This window comes from Lemur catta, chromosome 24, assembly GCF_020740605.2.
Source record: "Lemur catta isolate mLemCat1 chromosome 24, mLemCat1.pri, whole genome shotgun sequence".
In the NCBI taxonomy this organism is placed as follows: domain Eukaryota; kingdom Metazoa; phylum Chordata; class Mammalia; order Primates; family Lemuridae; genus Lemur; species Lemur catta.
In genome coordinates this window covers 8,716,247-8,738,363 of record NC_059151.1, presented here as the reverse complement: position 1 = coordinate 8,738,363, position 22,117 = coordinate 8,716,247, and the positions used below count along the sequence as shown (strand labels likewise).

General features: G+C 36.6%; 1 protein-coding gene across 10 annotated transcripts in view; it reads right to left on the bottom strand.

The window, feature by feature from the left end:
• Window positions 1-22,117, bottom strand: part of PDLIM5 (PDZ and LIM domain 5) — a 172,278-nt gene that overhangs the window by 5,374 nt on the left and 144,787 nt on the right. For all 10 annotated transcript variants that reach the window (XM_045536720.1, XM_045536729.1, XM_045536722.1 and 7 more), the window contains 3 exons: window positions 13,673-13,847; window positions 4,795-4,975; window positions 2,209-2,329 (listed from right to left, as the gene is read on the bottom strand). In XM_045536720.1, coding sequence (XP_045392676.1) covers window positions 2,209-2,329; window positions 4,795-4,975; window positions 13,673-13,847 — 477 coding nt within the window. The remainder of the gene's footprint in view (window positions 1-2,208; window positions 2,330-4,794; window positions 4,976-13,672; window positions 13,848-22,117) is intronic.

The following is a 22,117-nucleotide window of genomic DNA, read 5'->3' as shown; positions in this document are numbered from 1 at the left end:
ATACTTCTCACTTCTCTCCAACTACTTATCTGACCAATGTGTATACAGAAGACTGTTCTTTGACCAGCTGTCAGTAAACATGACTGTTTCAAAGAAATACAAGAGGGCTTCCAATAACTAGCAACAGTAAGACTAATGACTATAAAGCAAGAACGAATGTTTGATATTCGCAAATTTCATAGTGTATCTGCCTTGGATGAGGAAGAAAAATAAAGTCAACAGGAAACCTCCCGAGTAAGTTCCATGACTGAATGTCTTGCTGGAGTGCATCACAAAAATATTAGCCACAATTTCTTTTGCTATATTTCCTTTTCAATTTTATGACTTCATGTTGAAAAATCTTAGCCAGAAAACACCATTTACCTGACACAAATTGCAATTATAGATATTATTTGGATTTCTCTTTGAAAAAAGCAGTTTTGACAAGATGTTTCTCTATTACTAAATAGAGGATTTACTGATTAGACTGCATATAGGAAGAACAAGGAAGAAAAGCAGAATCCAAAATGGTCTTTAGGTTTTTGGATAGAGTACAGTGGGGGTTATTTACTGAAATGAAGAAGATTGGGTTAAGAACTGGTTTGGGGAGTTAAAGAAAAAGAAAAGAACAAAAATAGACCAAGTTGATTAAAAGTGGCATTTAAATAAATATTCAATAATATTTTCCCTTTGGGTTTTTAAATTATGACTTCTTTGAATACATTAAATATGATATTAAGACTAGAGAGTTTTGCATGTGTTTTGGTGACATAGAGACTATCTGCTAGGTAGTCAAAATGTCTTGCAAAGCTCCTAAAACAAACAAACAAAACAAAAAATCAGGCCGGGCGCGGTGGCTCAAGCCTGTAATCCTAGCACTTGGGAGGCCGAGGCGGGCGGATTGTGTGAGCTCAGGAGTTCGAGACCAGCCTGAGCAAGAGCGAGACCCCGTCTCTACTAAAAAATAGAAAGAAACTATATGGACAGCTAAAAATATATATATAGAAAAAAATTAGCCGGGCATGGTGGCACATGCCTGTAGTCCCAGCAACTCGGGAGGCTGAGGCAGGAGGATCGCTTAAGCCCAGGAGTTTGAGGTTGCTGTGAGCTAGGCTGATGCCACGGCACTCACTCTAGCCCGGGCAACAGAGTGACACTCTGTCTCAAAAAAAAAAACAACAAAAAATCAAACAGCTCTTTCTTCAGGAAAATTAAGTGGAATTACAAAATGTGAATTATTCTGGTTGAATCAGAGTAGGCAGTTTGTAGCCAACCTGTCCCAAAATTGCCCATGGGTGATTTCACTGGAATTTCTAGGGTTCCTGGTGGACAGTCTGGAATAGATCCAGGTTGGTCCTAGTTAAGGAGTTAAAAGAAGGTGAAAACAGGAGAATACTGAATGAGCAAAGAAGGGTTGAGTGATGTTAATACAGCTTCAGCTTAGAAGCTGACTCTTCCTCTAACGTGACTGCTCTGGAATATTCCCTTCTTCCAGCAATGCACTTCAAATTTCAAGGCAGAATTGCAATAAAAGTCAATCGTGGAATGCAGTGGTGGTGAGAGGAGGCCTGATAAGGGAAAAGTATTTTATGGTTTGAACGTGTCTGTGGGCAGCGATATCTAAGTGAGGGCAATATTAATACATAAATGGTATGAAACACAGACTTCGGGAAGGAAAAGGAAGTGTTCAGAGTTCAGGTAAAAGACAAATGTAGTAGATAGGTCCTTATAATTTAATTTATTAAAAATAATTTTACCAAGGGTAATGCCAGGATTACCCTTCCATTTAGTAAAAGTAACAAAGGATTTCAAGTGTATTTTCAAGGCAATTGCCTTAAAAAGCAAGTCAATATCATATTCTAAAATTGGACATTTCTGATGTTTATAAACACTCAAAATTCATGACTGGACTGTAAGAAGTGGATTTAAGCTACATGATTTGGTAGAATTTATATCCATAAATTATTGGGGATGCAAGCAAAATATTTTTCCTACTAAGTAATGTTTACATTCCCAATTCTTATAATGAAGTTGGAAATACCTGTTTTGACAAAGTCACATAAGAAGTTTAAATAATTGTTTCCTATATGTTTAGAGCAACATTAAATGCTCCCAAAATAATTAAGAGGACTACTTCACCTACTATTTTCTTTCAACTTTATAGCAATATAGGGGCTAATGTTTTCCCTTTATTCAAAATTCAAGAAACTAGTGGCTTCATGATCTTACCAGTCTCGCAGTAGGGTTCTCCATCCTCCAAGTGAAAAACGTTATTACGAATGGGCTTTCCACAGGCCACACACACAAAACAGGAAACGTGCCAAGTTTGTTTCAGAGCATTGATGACTTCCTGTTACAGAAGGGTAATGAGATGTAAAAAAAAGATGACGCTAAATGCCACAAATATTTATTATTTCTTTTCCCTTTTCTTTTTTGGCTTTGTATCTTCCGGGACACAAATATTTATTTTAATAGCTGTACCAATAAAGTCCTGTAAAGGTAACCCGAAGTAGACACACATGCTTCATCTTTGTCTTGAGATTTTCATCCAAGTAACATGAGATGCTTACAGACAGAATCACAGATCATCTCAATCAATGGACTACATGAGTCTGTTTGTCACAAATACAAATCAGTAAACTTGTTTAAGGAACGATTGCCATGTTATTTAAACACTAAACACACAGTGAATAAAGTGCTTGCTGCAACGCATCCTGCTTTTTCTCAAAGGGTATCAGAAAACATTCACTTACAAAAATTTCATAGTATTATCTGAAAATGTCACGAAGGAAGGGGGAAGCATTTAAAAACTAAAATAAACAGATACTTTGGTGCATCACAGAAGCAATAATATAATCAGGGTAATCCAATCAGGTTGACAGGTGTTCATGCTTTAGGAAATCGGTTGCAATGGCACTAAGCACACGCTCAAATGAGTGTCTAAAATTTGAACCGTAAAGCTTGGATTCTAATCAACAATGGCCCTGTGGTAATACCAATTACTGAACACATGGGCCAGATGTTAATTAGTAAAAGAGGTTTTAGGGAGTTGGTTTTACAAGAAATCACTTCTTTGGTTTCATAGAGATGGAGCCATTAAAAATCATTTTTGATGAATAGTTAACAACATGGGAATTTACTCTAAATATTTATCACAAAAAAGAGGATGTCATACATAAAGCATGGTTACAATTTTGTAAATGCATTACCGATAAAGAGCAAACTGGAAAAAATACATCATAAGGTTATCAGTAATTATCTGTGGTAACTAGGTCATTGAAATTTATTTTTTACATTTTTTTTATTTCCTAATTGTTCTGCAGTGAAATATTTTCTTTTATAAAAATATTAAAATAAAATAAAATGATATAGAATAAATTATCAGCCATAGAAAATGCCATAGTTCACTATTAAAGGACAAAGAGAAGAAATGGCAGAAGTATAGACCTAACAAGATCACCAGTAACATTAATAACAAATGTACACTGAACCAAATCATTTTCCAGGGCTTCCAGAATATACTTTCTTTTCCACTCTATTATTATTTCTTCTTTAACGGGTAATCAAGTGACTAAAACACAGTCCAGACAAGCTATCCTTTTGGTGAAGTTCTGGCCCATCTCTGAAGGAACAAATACAAGATTTCCATTTCCTAGAACTTTATTTGGTTCTCAGACTCTTACTGGACTTCGTTTTATTATTCTAGAATCCAAAGAATGTTTATACACTAAACCAGTATTAGTGGTTATCTACCAATTATTTGTCATCATTTGGGAAAGTACAGGCCGAATCATTCTGTTCCTTTGTTCCCAACACCAACATATTATACTAACTAATAACCCAGAAATATTATATTTCAGGTGGTATGTTTATAATTTTAAGTGTCCTCAAACTTTTAGACCCATTTAAAGGTATGCCCTAAAATTAAGACTACTTAATAATTCATACTAACTTTTCTCTCAATTAATATGAATTATGGTTTCATTACTATATTTTCATATTGAAAGTATTAGAATCCAGCAGGGCCATTTCCAACCTTTGTATGAGGCCAGGCACCCTGGCTTCTTCTAAAATCAAATTCCCGTTCCTGGTCACCCATAAGAAATGCCCGATCCTTACTTTATAGTTGCAAACTAGGTATTCTGGAGCAGGAGATTTGTTTATTCATCATTATTTATTATGTAGTATTTAATTTCTAAATGACTCCCTTTTTGAAAAAAAAAAAAGAAAAGAAAAAAGAAAAGGTATGGTTTGAAATTATTTTTCCATCACATGTGTACTCTCATAAAACTGAGGTTGTATTTTTAAACATTCTATGCATTCAAGAAAAATATATCATTTATAAGCCTCGTGTTTTATATATTTCATGAAATCAGTGTCCCGTGCTTGAACCCTGACAAGTGGGAAATGCTGCTCTTATAAAAGCTATGGAATTTAATTTAAAACAGTGAAGGTGTCAGTTCTGAGAACTCGGATGTGTGTGGTCCTGTGCAACCTCTTCATTCCTGAGCAAACAGGGTCCCGTGGAGGTAGCACACCCACCCACAGCAAGTTATTTTTTCCCCACAGTGGCTAGACTTTCACCAGACAGGCCAGCACGCAGTGAGACGAAACCAAAGACAACCTAACCCCATGAGTCCGAGAGCCTCCTCCAGAGGTCTATTTAGTTTTGCTTTACAATAATAAATAGTGAGGGAAACGGAGAGGGGGACAAAGCAAGAAGAAAATAAAAAGCTAAAATGTCAGAAGAGTTTCGTAACAAAAGATCATTCTGCTTGAAACCTCGCTAAGAATAAAAACATCTCCAATACTCACCCCAAGGATCTTCCTTTGGCATCGACCACATTCAGGAGCAAAGAACTTCTCATAGCATAGCTCACAATACAGGGCTCCCTTCTCTTCTACGAATCCAATGTAGGCCATTGTATTTTTGCAGTGAGCACAGTTAAATTCTTCTGGGTGCCAAGATTTCCCCAGTGCCACTAAGAATGGTCCCCTGCCAGAAGCAAAAGAGATCAACTTAGCTCAAGACTAAAAGTTTCTAAAGTTAGCCTGGATGGGACTGCTTTTATGCAATGTCTGACCAATTCCACACGTGCTCAGTTTTCCTTTCCAAGGACTTGAACACATGGCTGCTGCGAATTCACACAGGGACTCCGCATTTATGTGAAGAGAAAAGGGGACAGGAGTAAGAGCACATAAGGGACTCCTTCAAGGAGTCCACCTTTTTCTGTCTTCAGGGAATTGGTGGTAAGTTTCATCGAGTGCAATGAGTCGATCTGTCTGCATCACAATTAGGACGGAGGATGGGGATGTTAACTGTGACAGAAAGTTGCCATGACAGAACATGAAGCAACTAGAAAAAATATGTGGCATAAGCAGAGATGAGACTTTGACATTTCTATAAAATAAAAAAACCTCAATTTGATAAGTCAAAATCTTGAAAATAGTAATAATTATCACCTGAGGAAATACTCTAGTCAATTTCTTTTCCCCACACATTGTTTCACATACTTATTTCTCAACTTTATTAAACACATCAAATCCTCACCCTCTAAAATGACTACACACACTGTAAAGTGGGTATTATATAATGACTGTGTAAAACTACTTGGAAAAGTTTTCTTTAATTCAAATATGGCCTATTTTTTTTTAAAAAAAATTTATTTTATGATGCTAAGAACACGTAAAATGAGATCTTAACAGATTTCTAAGTGCACAATATGGTATTGTTAACCACAGGCACAGTTTGTACAATAGGTCTCTAGAACTTACTCATCTTGCATAACTGAAATTTTATATCCATTTTTTTTGCAATGTGCCCCCCCATCCCCCTCCCCAAACATGACAGCCTTTTAATGCACATTTGTATCAAGGTAACAAATGTTTGTAAGGAGATTTTTGTTGCCACCAAATATTACACAGTCATGAACTGATAAGACGGGCTTGGTTTGCTTGGCAGGAATCCATTATGAAGCCTTATCTAGTCACGAAGCCGGCAGAGACTAACCATTCTAGCCTGTGCGACACACTGCAGGAGCTACATCACACTAATTCTCATTCACAGAGTGGCTTTCCCTCCAAGGCACTTTTACACTTATCTAATTTGTCCATACAACATTCCTGTGAGATAGACCAGGGCAGTTATTACGAATTCAGTTTCGCAGATGGAGAAGCTGAGATACAGAATGTTCAAAAAGATATGACAAATATAAAATCACTGTGGCAAGGCCAGAAGCTGAATTTCCTGATTTCTAGTATGCCGCTCGGTTCAACTGATGTTCAGCCGCTGACCTCATTACCATCAACTATCCTCCCTGACTGACCACGTGGTCATTGTTAGTAAGCAGCAGATACCAGACTTCTAGGCGGATTATTAATACGAAAAGTCACAGCACTGAGTATCACAAAGTCGCAGCATTTTTTAACCTTTGACAGTAACAGAAACCTTGCTACTCAATAACTATCTCCCACTGGTAAACTCTTTGCAAACATATTGATGTTTGCTCAGAACCAGCACCCAACTCTGCAAGAGTGGGAAAGGAGAAAGGCTCTTGATGAGTGATTAAAACTTATTATATGGGGTATAAGAGGGTATTTTCTAGCTCCACGTTTTTTGTTAACTTGTTTTTTGATTAATATGATGTCATTTTGTATAAGCTAGTGTATACAGCTCTCTTAAGTTTGAGATGAGTAGTTTATTATTATTTTTTTTTTAAACTCTAGGGTACTATAGTTTTGTTATGACTACCAAGAAACGCCTTTGGTAACCAATTCCTGCCAGAAAAGAAAAAGCTACAGGTCACCTATTCTTCATTCAGATATATTACTTTTGGTAAGTTGTCCCTCAATTTTTAACTGATTTATAAAATAACAATCCTACTCCAACAAGTTCCTTCATTTAATTCTCTCCGTATATATTTGGCAAGTAGTTTATCTTCAGAGGTAAACCAGGAGTCACGCTACTTAAAGCTAGACAAAGTTTTCTGACTGTTCTGAGCTTTTCCACCAGGTTGTTATCTGGTTATATATGTGTGAAATTTACCATGACCCTCCCTAACATAGGCTAGGGTAGAACTTTGGAATTTTATGCTACTGTTTGGACATTAAAACAGATTAAAAACAATTTACTAGGGTGAATATGAATTTTTTATTTGGGCACATCTCAGTTCATCCATAAGGCTGGTTGGACCCTTGAGGCCAATATCCTTGTTTGGTTTCCCAGTTTTCAAAGGAAGTCAGTCCAACCTCACACTCTACGTGCTATGAAAGCCAAGTATTGGTGTGTGCACGTGGAATAAAAAGAAAAACTTTGCTCCTAGAACATGTCTGTCAGGGCTAGCAAATACTTAACAAGATTCATCTGTGACAAAAAGACATTCAAGAATAACAGAGGAACATACAATTCATTTTCCAGATTTTCTAAAATATATGTTGAGATCAAGTCAGATCAGCAGAGAATGGGGTCCTATGAATTACAGCACATTGGGCCTGCCCCACCCCAGAGAATGATTACTTTCATCAACAGTGCTTAGTATAATATGTCAGTCAGTACTGACAGTTGTTACAGGAAACAGCTCTATGAAATTCACTCTTGCTCTTCCTGAAAGTTGCTGCTGGAGTGTTGTTTGTTAGATCACTCAGGGACATTTTGACATGGACTCCTCAGAAAAATTCCTATCAGATTTTTGTAACAAGAACAATTTTGCTTCTCCTGAGCAATAGTTTTATTTTTTTCTTATTGTAAATTGCAAAACTAACTTTCTTTTTTGGTGGACTGCTAGAAGGCTTAAAGTCAAATTCATAGTCTAACTTTAAGGCAAGCATGCAGGCCATTATTGTAGGTATTGTCTAGTTTTGGTGCTAGCTTTGTTTTTAATGGTCTCGTCCATGAATTTCATTCTTTTGCCATCTTTGGTAATTTAGAAGATTATCTTATACTTTGGTATGCTTAAAAGTCTTTTGAAAAACTTTCTGAGATAAAGTTTACCATACATAAATTCATTAAAACCATAGCTCATTAAGAGAATAACTTTAAAATATTTCATCAGTTCCTTTAAAATGTGAACAGGAAAAGGAAATTTAGACAGTAAAGAAACTCCCTCTGCACCTTTAAAAAACAAGTTGAAAATGACCCTTGCTCCTACCAGATCTTGTTTAAATAAGCACTCAGGGCAAATACTGGCCTAACCTGATACTCCTCAGCTGCAATGAAAGAGCATCTTTCCCCATCAATGCCTTTAAAATTATGTAGATTAAACAAGAAAATTTCTTACATAAAACGAAGTATTCTCTTCTCTGTGGTCAGCAAAGACTAATTTAACAAATTCATTAACACAGGATTACCACTGAAGAAGTGCTTGTTCCAGGTAGGATTGGGTTTCCCTTTGTGAACTGGAATGACAGGCTTGGAGAGCTGCAAAGTGGAGTCAGGTATTCATTCAGCTCTCCTACTACTCCTTGCCCCAAGAGCCCTTACTAAACACCTGCTGACTGACAGACGGGGTCGGGGGCCAGTTAAAGCATTCGATTGGCTGAGAGAGAAGAGATCTGGCATGAAACTTCTTATTCTGTTTATCTTCTGTGAGACTTATGCCAAAAAGGGGGGGGGAAAATGGAAGGAAAGGTAGGGAAGGATGCCAAAGAAGAGCTCCGAGAAAAAGAAAAGCTCACAAATATAAAGGTAAAAGGAACGGCAGATGTCAATAGGCACAATCTAACAGGAATTTAGCTTCCAAATTAAACGCTTACTTCTTGCTATCTTTGTTATCTAATTTTCACAACAACCTCAGTGATAGAAGTTAACTCTATCATATACTCGCAGATGAAGGAAACGTCAGAGAAGTTAGCCAACTTTCCAAAGATCCTGTGGATGATGAACTGTAAAGTGTGAATCTTCCAGAGCCCAGTCACTACAGACCAAAATCTTTACTTGACCCAAAGTTACTGCATCAAAAGAAGTTAAAAACAAAAGCCTTCAAAAACCATAACAAACGTCTCATGTGCTCAAGAATAAAAATGGAATCTGATACTACACTTAATTAGATATAATACTACTATCTATCTACTTATTTATTTATTTATAGATAGGGTCTCATTCTGTCACCCAGGCTAGAGTACAGTGGCGTCATCATAGTTCACTGCAACCTCAAGCTCCTGGGCTCAAGGAATTCTACTCTGCCTCAGCCTCCCCTGGGACTACAGGCACGTGCCACCATGACCGGCTAATTTTTCTATTTTTTGTAGAGACAGGGTCTCACTCTTGCCCAGGCTGGTCTTGAACTCCTGGTCTCAAGCTATCTTCCTGCCTTGGGCTCCCAAAGTGCTAGAATTATAGACATGAGCTACTTTGCCCAGCCCAGTTGTATATTTTTATATTGCCTAACTTCTAGGAAGGGCCTGGCATGAGCAAAGAGCCTGAGAACAATACAACCAGAGAAACAGAGTGAAACAAAATAGATAATTGAGAGAGTTTGCACATACGCACATTCACAAAGACGCATGCACGAAGAAAGAGACCCCAAATTGGAATTATGTAACAATCCTTCCTAAAATTTGGATACACTATTTTCTACTCTTAATTCTTCATTATAGTAGACTATGCCCAAACTTTCCACTGATACATTAAAAAATATAATTCTACTTTCATTGAGTATCATCTTTAATTTGTAACCCTTTAACATACTGCATTTAAAGGGGTGTGAGGCCAACTATAGTTTTATATCTTAAAGGCATAAATGACTGGCTCTTCAAAAATAAATGCACAGGTAAAATGAGCTTAAACATAATGGTGAATAAAGAGAACAAGTTTTAAAGAAGGTAATGTTAACTGACAATCTTTAAAAAGTCTACAGTCAATTCTTTACATTGAGATTATTAGAAAATCAGCAAAGCCGGAGAAATGTGATTCTATAAGAAAACAAGTGAGATATAATTTCAACTTGGCAACTCTGATATACAGCCTATAAATATTTTGAAAAAGTTCATTCATCAACTGAACAAAAATTTACTAAATTCAGTATGTGCCAGGCACTGTGCTCTGTTCGCATGCAACTCATAGCCTAATGTGGGAGAGACGACAAGTAAGATAAACAAATAAAATCTATGGCATGTTACATATTAAGGGCCGAGGAAAAAAATAAAGCCTGGAGGGAGAGAGGGAGACTGTTTATGTGGGGGGTAGAGGGGAAGCAAGAGAATTTAAATAGGTGGCAGGGACACTGTGACACTAGAGTAAAGACTTGACAGAGGTAAAGGTGAGCTGGGCTCAAGCCAGGTGCCCGGGGCCAGGGGCCAGATGTCGTGGCTCACGCTTATAATCCCAGCACTTTGGGAGGCTGGGGCAGGAGGATCACTTAAAGCCAAGAGTTCAAGACCACCCTGAGCAACAAAGTAAGGCCCAGTCTCTATCAAAAAAAAAAAAAAAATTAGCTGGGCATAGTGGCGCATGCCTGTAGTCCCAGCTACTTGGGAGGCTGAGGCATGAGGATTGCTTGAGCCCAAGAGCTGGAGGCTGCAGTGAGCTCTGATCACACCACTGCACTCCATCCTGGGCAAAACAGTGAGACCCTCTCTCAAAAAAAAAAAGGAAAAAATAAATAAATAAATAAACTAGGATGTTTGATTATAAGCCCATTCTACCAGGTAAACTAAAATCTGGTTTTGGCTACAACTGCCTAATTTTCTGCTTCCCTATCATATTACCACTCCAACAATCAATTTATTCATGAGTAAGAGAGTTGAAGAAATGGTACTTCTATCATATTAATACTTGGACTAGAAATGTTCCATAGCAAACGTAAAGCTTCAGTAGAATTTCCTATGATGTAACTACCTATTCATTTGTAACTAAAGTAATGACTCTATAATACAATTTAGGTGAAATATCCATAAACTTTACGTGATTCAAATAAGCCAAAAAATTTTAAACATTAGATCCAAATAAAATTAACTATGGAATTTTAAACTGAATGTGTTCTATAAAGAGATAACCAGCTGAATATTAACATTCAGGTTTCTGAGGTTTTCCAAAAACAATCAACTCTGCTAAAACAAAGCAAAAAAAAAAAAAAACCACCAAAAAGTCAATAAAATAAAAAACAAAATTTGCTTTAGTCTGTCCTTATATAAAAAATATTTTTGAAAATCTGAAATACTGAAAAAGTAAATATAAAACAAAACTATGAATTATAAAAGAACAATATAAATTATATGGTAGAAAACTAACAATATAAATTACAAAATAAATCTTAAACTTCTCAGAGTTTGCCAAGGTATAATATTCTGTATTGAAAGTATCGAGCCTGCAACTGCAGGTTGTTTTTAAAACAGGTGTCTAAAAGAATGTCACTTGATCTAACACTGCTTTGCTGTGGTAAGTAATACTGACACTGAGGCCAGGAACTAGAATTATGCTTTGACGAGGCCTCTGAACTGACCACAATCTATTCAAGCTGCTTGAGCACTTGAGCACCAGGCAAATGTGCTGTGTTAATTACTGTTACATGATCTTGACATGGAATAATCCCCATTCCTATTAACTTCCTTAGTAAATGAAGCTTTAATGCTTAAGTGATAACTAGTGGATAATCCAGACCAATATAAAATTTAATAGATGAGGGAGCAATAAGTGATAGCCACTCATGTTATTAGCATAATATAGATTTATTTTATATGGCAGGATGATTATGCATTAAAATTGCATCCTGGCCTAGCATTAAATTTGAAACCGTGGCAGTTAAGGGTGGTGAATGTAATTTTCACTTTGATCTTCATATTTTGTCCACACTAAGTAAGTTTTTCAGAAGTGCTAGTAGTAGTGATTATAGAACATCCGTGAATTTTACAATTAGACAACATGAATCTGGAACTTATGTGTTTTGACATTTTGTTAACTCATCTGGTAATTACTTGCTTACAATATACAATAGCACGCAAATAACAGCAGTGACTCCTGTCTCCATAAATGGTGTTTTCATTCAGAATATATTAGAGTATCCCTAAACATCAGTTTAGGTAACCCAAATACTATAACTTACAGATGTAATGTTACAAGTCAGTTTATTTTTATTTTATCAATATTAAATCTAAAAATATAACAACTAAATGCACGTAATAATCAAAACATTATTTTATTTATTGGGATAAAGCAGCACCAACTTCATATTAGTTTAAATATTTCTGTAAGACAGTAACCCCATACTAGTACTTTTAGGAAAATGATTCTAGCCACATTGACGTTATGGCCTGAATGATGAATGGGTCTGGAGTCATGCATGATCTCTTCAGTTAAACATTTACTGAATGCTTTCTGCGTGCCGAATACTATGCTAGACTTTGGAAACCTCTACTGGTTTTCCCTTCCTCCCCATAATCACTGCTACTACTACCTCTGCTACTGACTAATTCTTATTAAGGAGTAAGTACTCACTCTGAAAAATATGATTGAGGTGCAAGAAATAGCTTACAAAACACCATATTATTATTACATTTCTGTAAAATGATATCTGTTCTTACGTGTGCGTGTTTTAAAAGTCTGAATGAAAATAATAATTATTTTGGGACGTGGCATGATGTGTGAACTTTGTTTTTGCTTTCTGTTTTCATGTTTTTTGAATGTCACAATGAACATTTGACTACCTTTAAAATAAAAAAGCTATTCAACTTTTAACATATGTTCTTGACACATACAGTATTTAATTAATAGCAGGTTAAAGAGGAGTATTTATATTTGGTTCTTAAATGAAGTACTGAGGTTTCTTGGCTCCATTTAAAATATTACCTGGAAATATTATGCTAAGCAATAATTATATAATAGAGGGGAAAATTCAATTAAGTCTTAACCATATTCAACTTTAGAGAAGCCGTTGTTTCAACTATTTCAAAATAGGATAAATTAAGAAAAAAGAGAGCTTGAGAAATCATTTCAAACAGTCATTTGTTACTGTCAACAAGGCAACTCATGAAGAGGCAACAAGGTCCCTTTGGGGGGATCCCTGCAATTAGCATTCATACCTACACCTTGTAACATTTTAAAAGCTACTTATTAAGAAACACTCAGGGATTTAACAAGTTCTGGTATAGTATACTCTTAAGATCTCTGAGACTTTTTTCCTTCTTGGAATTTAAGAGATAATGAAATAGATTTGGACGAAAATATTTTAAAGAAGCAAGTTACTACCCAATCCAACGCTCAAAGCATTTATGACTAGATCTGTAGGTAATTACCTTGCGGTGCTTAGGTATTCAAAAATCCAGTCTCCTTTTCTCTAGGGCTCAAAGTTCTTTACTTCATGTTACTAGTTATTTCATCTAAATTAAAGCTCTCACTTCTATAATTTGTAAAATAACAAAATTGGGATAAATGATCTTCAGGGCACCTTTGAGTCTTAAAATTTTATTATTCTGTGAAAGGCCACATCAATCACTATTTTTCCTTAGTTCTGATAGGAATTAATAGCGGACACAATTGGCATTTTTAGTTTTATTTTCACAAAGCCCAGAATTACTTTTCATTAAAATAGATTTTAACACAGACAAATTCATATTAATCTACTCAATAATACGTATTATATAGGATTATGGCAAGAATATTTTCACTCATAAAATTTCAAATATTTCAGAATACTAGAAAAAAAAAATCAACATTGGTATTAAGTACTTTCAAGAACATTTCAAAAAACAAATAACCCACCTGATGACCTGATTACAATGGGCACACATTGGGGTTCGTTTCCCTGCTGGAATGTGCTCAGCTCTTTGCACCAATGTGTCCTGGTCGCTTGGCTGGGATTGTCCCAGAGCAGAGTTGGCTGGTGCCGCTGCCCCTGAGGAAGTAGCACTGTTTGAGATTCTTCCAGTGGAAGGTGCTAGGAGTTAAAACACAGAAGCATTAGAACAAGAATAAACCACATATAAACCTTTCCTAATAATCAAATACCAATAATTTTTAAAATGATCTATTCACTTGCTTTATTCACTCATTCACGTTTATGGTGAGGTTATGAATTAAACACTGGGCTGCAGGCCACACACCTGAATAGGAAAGTAAGTTTATGATAAATGTTTGCACAGGGTGTTGTAGGAAAAGCGGAGTCACTCCTGCTTCCAAGAGAGATACGGTTAAGGTGAATATCGAAGGTGATGCATTTCCAGTTATCCAGACAACTCTGCTAACCATTAATTAGATTTAATTCCAAACATATCACAGACACATCTAAAATCTCAGTGTACTGAAGATAACAATACCAAAAATGAACTCCCTATATTCTCTCTCTTCCTGTGTTCTCTAAGTAGACTGTGCAATCAATTGCCCAGGTGTATGAGGTAGCTACCTAAGGAGCATCCTTGGTCCTTCCTCTCGCTCATCTTCAAAATAACAGGTCCTGCTGATTTGAGATCACAAATAGGGCATGATTTTGCCTCCTCTTCTCCACGTCTCCCACCTGGACCAGCCACCAAAATGAAATCCTCCTTGAACTACCTCTCCCTTCTGCCCCTTCCATATGATCTGAATCAAAAGCTTCTCTTCCATGTTATCACAATTTTCTGTGTACATCTTTATTATTGCTTCTATTACTTATTTCTATGTCTTTTATTCCCCCCAACTATTTAACAGATAATAATCTCCCTAAGAGCACAAACTATGTCTTATTCACCACCCTAGCAACTTAATAGAGTGTCCGGAATAAATGCGTGAATGAATGAACAAACTGGAATCAATGTATAAGTGAATGAATGAGAAAACTGTGAGGGACCGAAACCAACAGAAGGTCTACTCCTTACCCACAGGCAATTAAAATCGAATGGAAGATAAAAGGTGCACATGAAAATGGTTTAAAAGGAACAACTTTTAAGAAAAGCCTACAAAATGCAAATCAAGAGAGTGTACTTCCATATAGATAGATGTACATATATAGACATATACATACACAGACACACATACACATGACAGAATCCACATTAACGTACGGTTAGAACTGGGTGAGATTAATTGGGATAACTGAAATGACAATTCTCCCTCATTGGCATAAAGCCTGTTTGCAATACTGTGCAACTGCAGGTGCAGAATCCCAGGTGTGCAGACACTCGGCTCACCTCCCACGGGGTTCCTCCCGGCACCCGCCCTGGGAAGCAGCACTCACAGGCCGGGCAGCTCTGCTGCTGCCCGTGTTTCAAGTGAGTCAACTGGACTAGGAACCTGTTTCCATTCTCTTACACTCACACTTTCTCTTACAGAGATGGAAAGGAGAATGGCTGTAATATTCACTTGGTACGCTCTCCTCCTTGCTACCTCATTTACTCTCACAGCCCAACTCTGGCCTCTGTGGGTCTATTTCCACATCCAGGCCTGGTTTCTCTCAGACCACCAGATATGCATTTTCAACGCTAATTCCAGTTATTGTCTTCACATTCATAACACGTAAAATGGCTTTCCTCTTCTCGCACTCATGGCCAGCTCTTCCTAAGAACTCCTGTATGTTTGCATTCTCCTACTTGTGCAGGCTACGTCCCTGCGGGTTGGACCCCAGACCCTAAAATCTTGTTTCATCGTAAATGTTTCTCAGGTCTGTCCCTCCTTTCTAATCCAAACCCATTCTCTATTGTCCTAATCACTCTCTTTTCTGTCACTCTCTTCTTCAACCTATTCTGCTGGATTATTTTCCCAAAAACATTACTCGGATCATATGTGCCTGCTTATAAAGCTTCTGTAACTACTCACTACAAACTGTTTGCAGCCCTGACAGTCCAGTCCCTCAATGAATCCACTCCAGTCTTATTTACAACCTTGTCCTTTATGCTTCCCTATACATCACTGCCATCATCATACTAAATTATACTTCCTTAATATTTAACTTGTGCAGTATTTGAAGGCATTGTTCTTAAATATCTACAACAGCTGTACATTTTTGGTATGATTAGTACCCCTTTTTTACTTTATGAGGAATCTGAGGCAGAGGGGTTAAAAAACCCACCCAAGGGCACATAGCAAGTAAAAGGCAGTCCTGAACTTGGGCTGCCTGGCTCCAGAGTCTGTGCTATTAAACACTATGCTATAGTTTACTCACTATCCCTTGAACATGCCATACCAGACTCTGCCTCTATGACACTCAGCCAATGAAATGTCCCTTTCTCCACTGCTACTTATACTTCTCATTCTGCAAGGCATATAGGAGTTCCATTTTCTTCTCCAATGATCCCAGCTAGAAGTGTTTGCTTGTTCCTCTTAACAAATCTTTAACAACTGTAACACCCCCACCTATATAATTTATTTGCTATTTATCAATATCCTGTTATTATCTTTTCCTCCCTAAGTCGCTTATTCACTCCTAAAAAAATGAATACAAACTGTATACTTCTTTTTATTCGTGACCAGAAAACTGCATTATAAATAGATGGTGAAAAATTAAAATTGAATCAATTAAATGAAAAAAGGGAAGTTCCCAAATCTTTTTTTCTTCTTTCCTTTTCCTTTTTTGCTTTTTATAAGAAGACTATAGAGACAGATACTTTTAAAAAGTGGATTAGGTTCGGGATTTCAAATAATGGGAAAGTTACCAATTGGAAAATCTGAAAATCAGAACTCAAAGAGAACCAAACCCTTTCATCTACCATATGCCTGTATTTTATCACATTATCTATGCATAAGCCCAAAGTACCGAGTCACTGAGACATTTTTAGCAATAAAAGAGTGTAGTAATTCTCCATCAGTCATTGTAAAATGGGACATAATCCATCTGGCCCATGCCTCAAGGAGAAGGTATATGGGGAACTAACTCATTTAACATGAGAAGCCATTCTTAAACACGAAACATGTGACTGTATCTTAAACACATATAAAAAGGCTCTAAGCTCTACTGCTGTTCCTTTCTTGGGAAGAAAAGCCTTGCTTTCTGTTATTGCCCCATTTTAACCACTTTGGATATGAAAGAAATTCTCACACCTCCGTTTGTTGCTGTGTTGCTAGCACATTGGCCCGCACACAAAGCTACACAAGCCCTGTTAATTACCAAGTCCTGAACATTTCCAAGGCGCAGTTATTTCCCGTATGAATAGAGTGATGTTTCATTTCTTCAGACTGAGTTTCTCACTACTCTAGCACAGGAATGGGCAACCTTTGAGCAGTTAAACGCCAACCTCCTGGTCTCTGGTCTCGCTTGGCTTCTTGGGAAGAGGGGGGTGTAAGACGGTGAGGTCTTGGGAGAGGGGAAGAACCACAAATGAATCCTGCTTCTGTCTTATTTTGTAGAGAACTACACTACCATACAGAGAGAAAACTAATCTTCCATGAGTAGCACAGTGATCAAAATGCTTCAAATTTATTGAACCCACTGTGAAATCATCCACTTTTATGTAAAAAAAAAATCTACTTACTTGTAATAAAAAGGTTTTTTTCCTTTTAATTTCTAGTGAGACCACTGAATAGGAACATTGAATCAGCGTCATTTCATAATCTAGGAATCCAAGTCACAAAAAGTTTAAGTGACTTATTTGAACTGAGTAACAAGCGAGTCAGTAAACTGTCACAATGAGAACATAAGGAGGAAGTTAGTTCTTGACTCAAGATTTTCTTGTTAACATTAATCTTGAGCAACTTTCATTAAATTTGGCTTCTTTTATGGCTAACCTCTATCCCACTGGGACCTTGTTTGAAAATCACTTTAAGTTTTTTTCTTTTGTACCAAATATATTTCAGTACCACAAAACTCCTCCAGAAATTCAAACCCACTAGCTAGTCTCCAAACCAATGGTATTGGTAAGAATCTCTTTCATTAACTTTAGGATTGTTATTTATGCATCTTCTAAAGGTTTCAGAATGACTTACATTCATACTTAATCTTTTCTTTTGATTTTCAACACTATAGTAGTCAAACCTAAGATTACAAAGATTACCATTAAATAAGTAAACATAAATTAATAGGAAAAGCTAGCAGTATACCAGAATACTCTCTCAGTATATAATATAAAAATCTTTTAAGTTAATCAAGTAAAATATACCCAATCTATAATATGTTGTTGAATTGCTCGTTTTTACATATTTGTTATAGTGATATATCTGAGAATTCTAAGGAGCAATACTTTTTTGAAAAATCAATCAAACCCCTGGTTTACTAAACATGCAGTTAAATTTACTACAAAGAAATAAAAAAGCTATTTGTTTTGGACTGCAGACTATTAATTGGAGACAAAAAAAGTTTAAAAACTGAACCACATAATATTAATTTGGTAGAACACTTAACTTCTGTTATTGGGAAAATCTTTATACTATATCATTTGAAATGATAAAGTGAAAATTCTTTAATCTAGGAAGATCTTAATTGCATTTTCCCCCAAGCAGATGATTCAGGTTTGCATTATTTAGCAAATTAGTTAACACAAGTTTTAAATGATCTTATCCTGAGGTTTAATTTTCTTTTTAATTATTACCAGTCCCTGGCCAGGTGATTATCAAGTTTATTCAAATAACTTCTGCACTAATAGGCTACATAAATATATTACTGGGGGTTTGTATAATATGTTATATACAATAACACATAGTATTATATTTTACATAGGGAATTAGAAATTATCTAATTATTTACTGTGTGTTTCAAAAATAACTGAGCTCACTAAAAGGTACTTGTTTATATGCATAATAAATAGTTTCCAGTGAGAAAACACCAATTAAGATAAATCTAGTTCCTGGTAGTACATGTGTGAATTTTTTGAAAACAGATGTTTTCTAACTGTATTAAGAGTAAGCTGGGTTATTTGATATTTTTGCTTTCTATTCCTGTTCATAAGTGGCTGTTAATTCTAAATCAATGCATTTAAGAAACAATGGTGAATACATTAAGCACCTGGCTGGACTGTACTTGAACAGGCATGAAATCAATCAGCGGATTCTTTGGTTCATATAAAATTATTCAACCACCAATAAAATATTCTTGTTACTGACACATACTAGGTGACAAAATACATTATGTTAAACTTTACTTGGAAATGTAGCTAGTCGATTGGGGCTGGGGGGTGATATCCCAAAGAACAAACTTAAATCACAAGAGACGTTGCTAGTGTCTTCGAAGGTGGCTTACCCTTACTAGATGTAGTGTTTCTGTATTGCTCAACATTTATTCAGGAGGAGAGCAAGTCTCGTGCTGGAGGATGAACTGCTCATAGACGATACAAAAAACACGTAGCCTGATGATGTCTCACCACCTCCTTGGTACATCCTGGTCCAAACCACCATCATCTCTCGTTTGGATCACTGCAGTGACCGCCAAGAGATCTTCTTGTTCTACTCTTGCCAGCAACACAGAGCCAGTAAAAACGAAGATCATGCTACTCCTCTGCTCAAATCCCTCCAACAACTCCCTTCTAACTCAGCACTAAAAAAAAAGGTCCTGTAGGATCGAACCCCTGCCACCTCTCTGATCTGACCTCCTGCCACGCTACCCCTTGCCCACTATATCCTACAAACACTGGCCTCCTGACAATTTCTCTAAAACGGCCAGCATGCCTCTGATTCAGGGCCTTTGCACTTTCTAGTCCCTTTGTCTGGAAATCTTTTCCCCCGCTCCCCCGCTTCGTTCAGGTCTCTGCTCAAAGGCCCTATTATCTGTGTGGTCTTCCCTGATCATGCTATACAAAATAGCCCCCCTGCCCTAAAAACCAGCAGTCCCTATATTCCTTAGCTGGTTTCTTTTTCCCCATAGCACACATCTTATATATGTTTTAATTGTTTATCTGTCTCCCCATACCTTGAGGCCAGGAACACTGTCTATTTTCTTCATTGCTATCTCCCTAGCACCTAGCAGTCCCTGACATACTGCTCAACAAATCATTGTTTAGAGAAAGAATAACTCCAGCACCAAAGTTATTGTCTTTCTACTAGAAGGAACCAGACTCCTAGGAGGAACTGCTGGTTCTAGGATGGGGGGCAAAAAATGAACAAGGAGAATTTGGAACATCTTGTCAAATTAGAAAACAAGGAAGCTATCAAAGACTACTAGAGTCGTAGCAAAAGGACTTTAAAGAAGCAGATGGGACAGTTCGAGCATCGATAAGAATAATAATTACAATAGACTGAAATACTTCAAATATGTTTAAATCCATGAGCTCATAATGATTCTAAAATTTAAAAAAAAAAACCCACATTGATCATCCTTAGAGGATGCTAAGAAACCAATTCATTATTTTAAAAACTAGGAAAATTTAATCAAGGGAAAGAATCAAGCTTTGATAATCATCACTTCATAACTGATGTTTCATCTGTATCCTACTCATTCCCCGGCCACATCTGAACTATTTTGAAGCTTATTCAACATACAGCATTTAATCCATATTTTAATGAGCTCTAAAAGAGTATTCTTTTAAAAAACATAACCACAATACCATTATCACACGTAAAATAAAAATATTCCTTAATATCATCAAATAAGCAGTCAATTTTTTATTTTTTCTAATTATTTGACTAACTATTATTAGTTTTCTATTGCTGCTGTAACAAATTACTGAAAATTTACTGGCTTAAAAGCAACACAAGTTTATTATCTTACAGTTATTCCACACAGACATTACTGGGTCAGAATCCAAGGTGTCGGCAGGGCTGTTTTTCTTTCTGGAGGCTCTAGGGAAATTTGTTTCCTTGCATTTCCTGCTGCTAGCGGCTGCCCATATTCCCTGGTTCATGGCCCTTTTGGCCACCTTCAAGAACAACAACAGCAGGGTCAAGTTTTTTTCATATTGCATCATTCTGCTCCTCTCTTCTGCCTCCCCTTCTTCCACTTTTAAGACCCCTGTGATTGCATGGAGTCCCACCAGGATAATCTCCCTATATTAAGGTCAATTGATAAGCAATCTCAACTCCACCTGCATCCTTAAGTTCCCTTACCATATAACACAACATATTCACAAGTTCTGTGTACATGGACATCTTTGGGGGTGGGGGCATTATTCTGCCTACCACATACCTGTCAAGACAATATTAATCAGGATCCAAATAAGGTCCATGCATTCCCTTGGTTGTATGTTTCTTAAATCTCTTCTAATCTATAATTCCTTTCATCTCTACACCACTTGTACCATACACGTACAAGAAACCAAGTCCCTCGTTATTTTTTATATACATAATATATATATTTGAACTTTTTTCTTAGAAAAAAGTTAAAAGAAAGAGTGAATAATTGAGTTATTTCATTTTTACAACAAAATTTTAAGGTATGATTGTAACTATTTAACAGATCAACAATATAAACCTCGAAAGGGACTTGCCCAAAGACATGTAGAACAGTGAAATGACGCAAATATTGTTTGAATAACTACTACGTATTAATACAAACAACGTGCTGGGTCTGCCAAGATGAATAAGACAAACATGATTTCCGTCCTCATGGAACTTATAGAAGGTTACAGACCAATAAACAGTCAATTATGTTACAGTGGGACAAGTGCTAGAAAGATGTAAAAATAAGAGTTTACTTACAGATATTTATTCATTCACTAAGTATATACTGAGAGTCTATAATGTGGCCGGCACTATGCTACACATGAGTACACAGCAGGGGACAGGACATGTATGTTCCTTTCTCTTATAGAGTGTAGAGCATTTTTCTTTTTTTTTGAGTTGGAGGTGCCTGTGGCTCATTCAGTACATTCTATTGAACATATAAACTCAGGAGAAATATCTTGAGCTAGAAGAATTGATTCAAGAGGCACTAGCACATTGATGACACTGGAGTTTGTGGGAATGAATGAGATTGTTCAGAGAAAGTGTAGCATGAAAACAGAAGAGCTCCTTAGGCAGAAAGCAAATAACATAAACACCTTAGGGACAAATAGAGAGGTAGGAGAGAAAACAGGAGAGTATGTCACGGAAGCCAACAGAGGACACTGGAGAATTTGGGACACAATGTCATGCCTGTCTGACTCCAAAGCCTGACCCGATGCATCCATTCATCAGACTTACTATGAACCTACTGTGTGCTAAGCTCTTAGCCAGTCACTGTCTTGTTGCATTATAATATGAAGGCAGATCTCCTCAAATGTGATCTAAACCTGGAAGTACTAACTTCTGCAACAGTTCGAAGGAGGGGATAGTGATAACAGAGATGATTAATTTCTGCTATTTTAATTTCCTTACTGAGCCTGCTAGGATAAA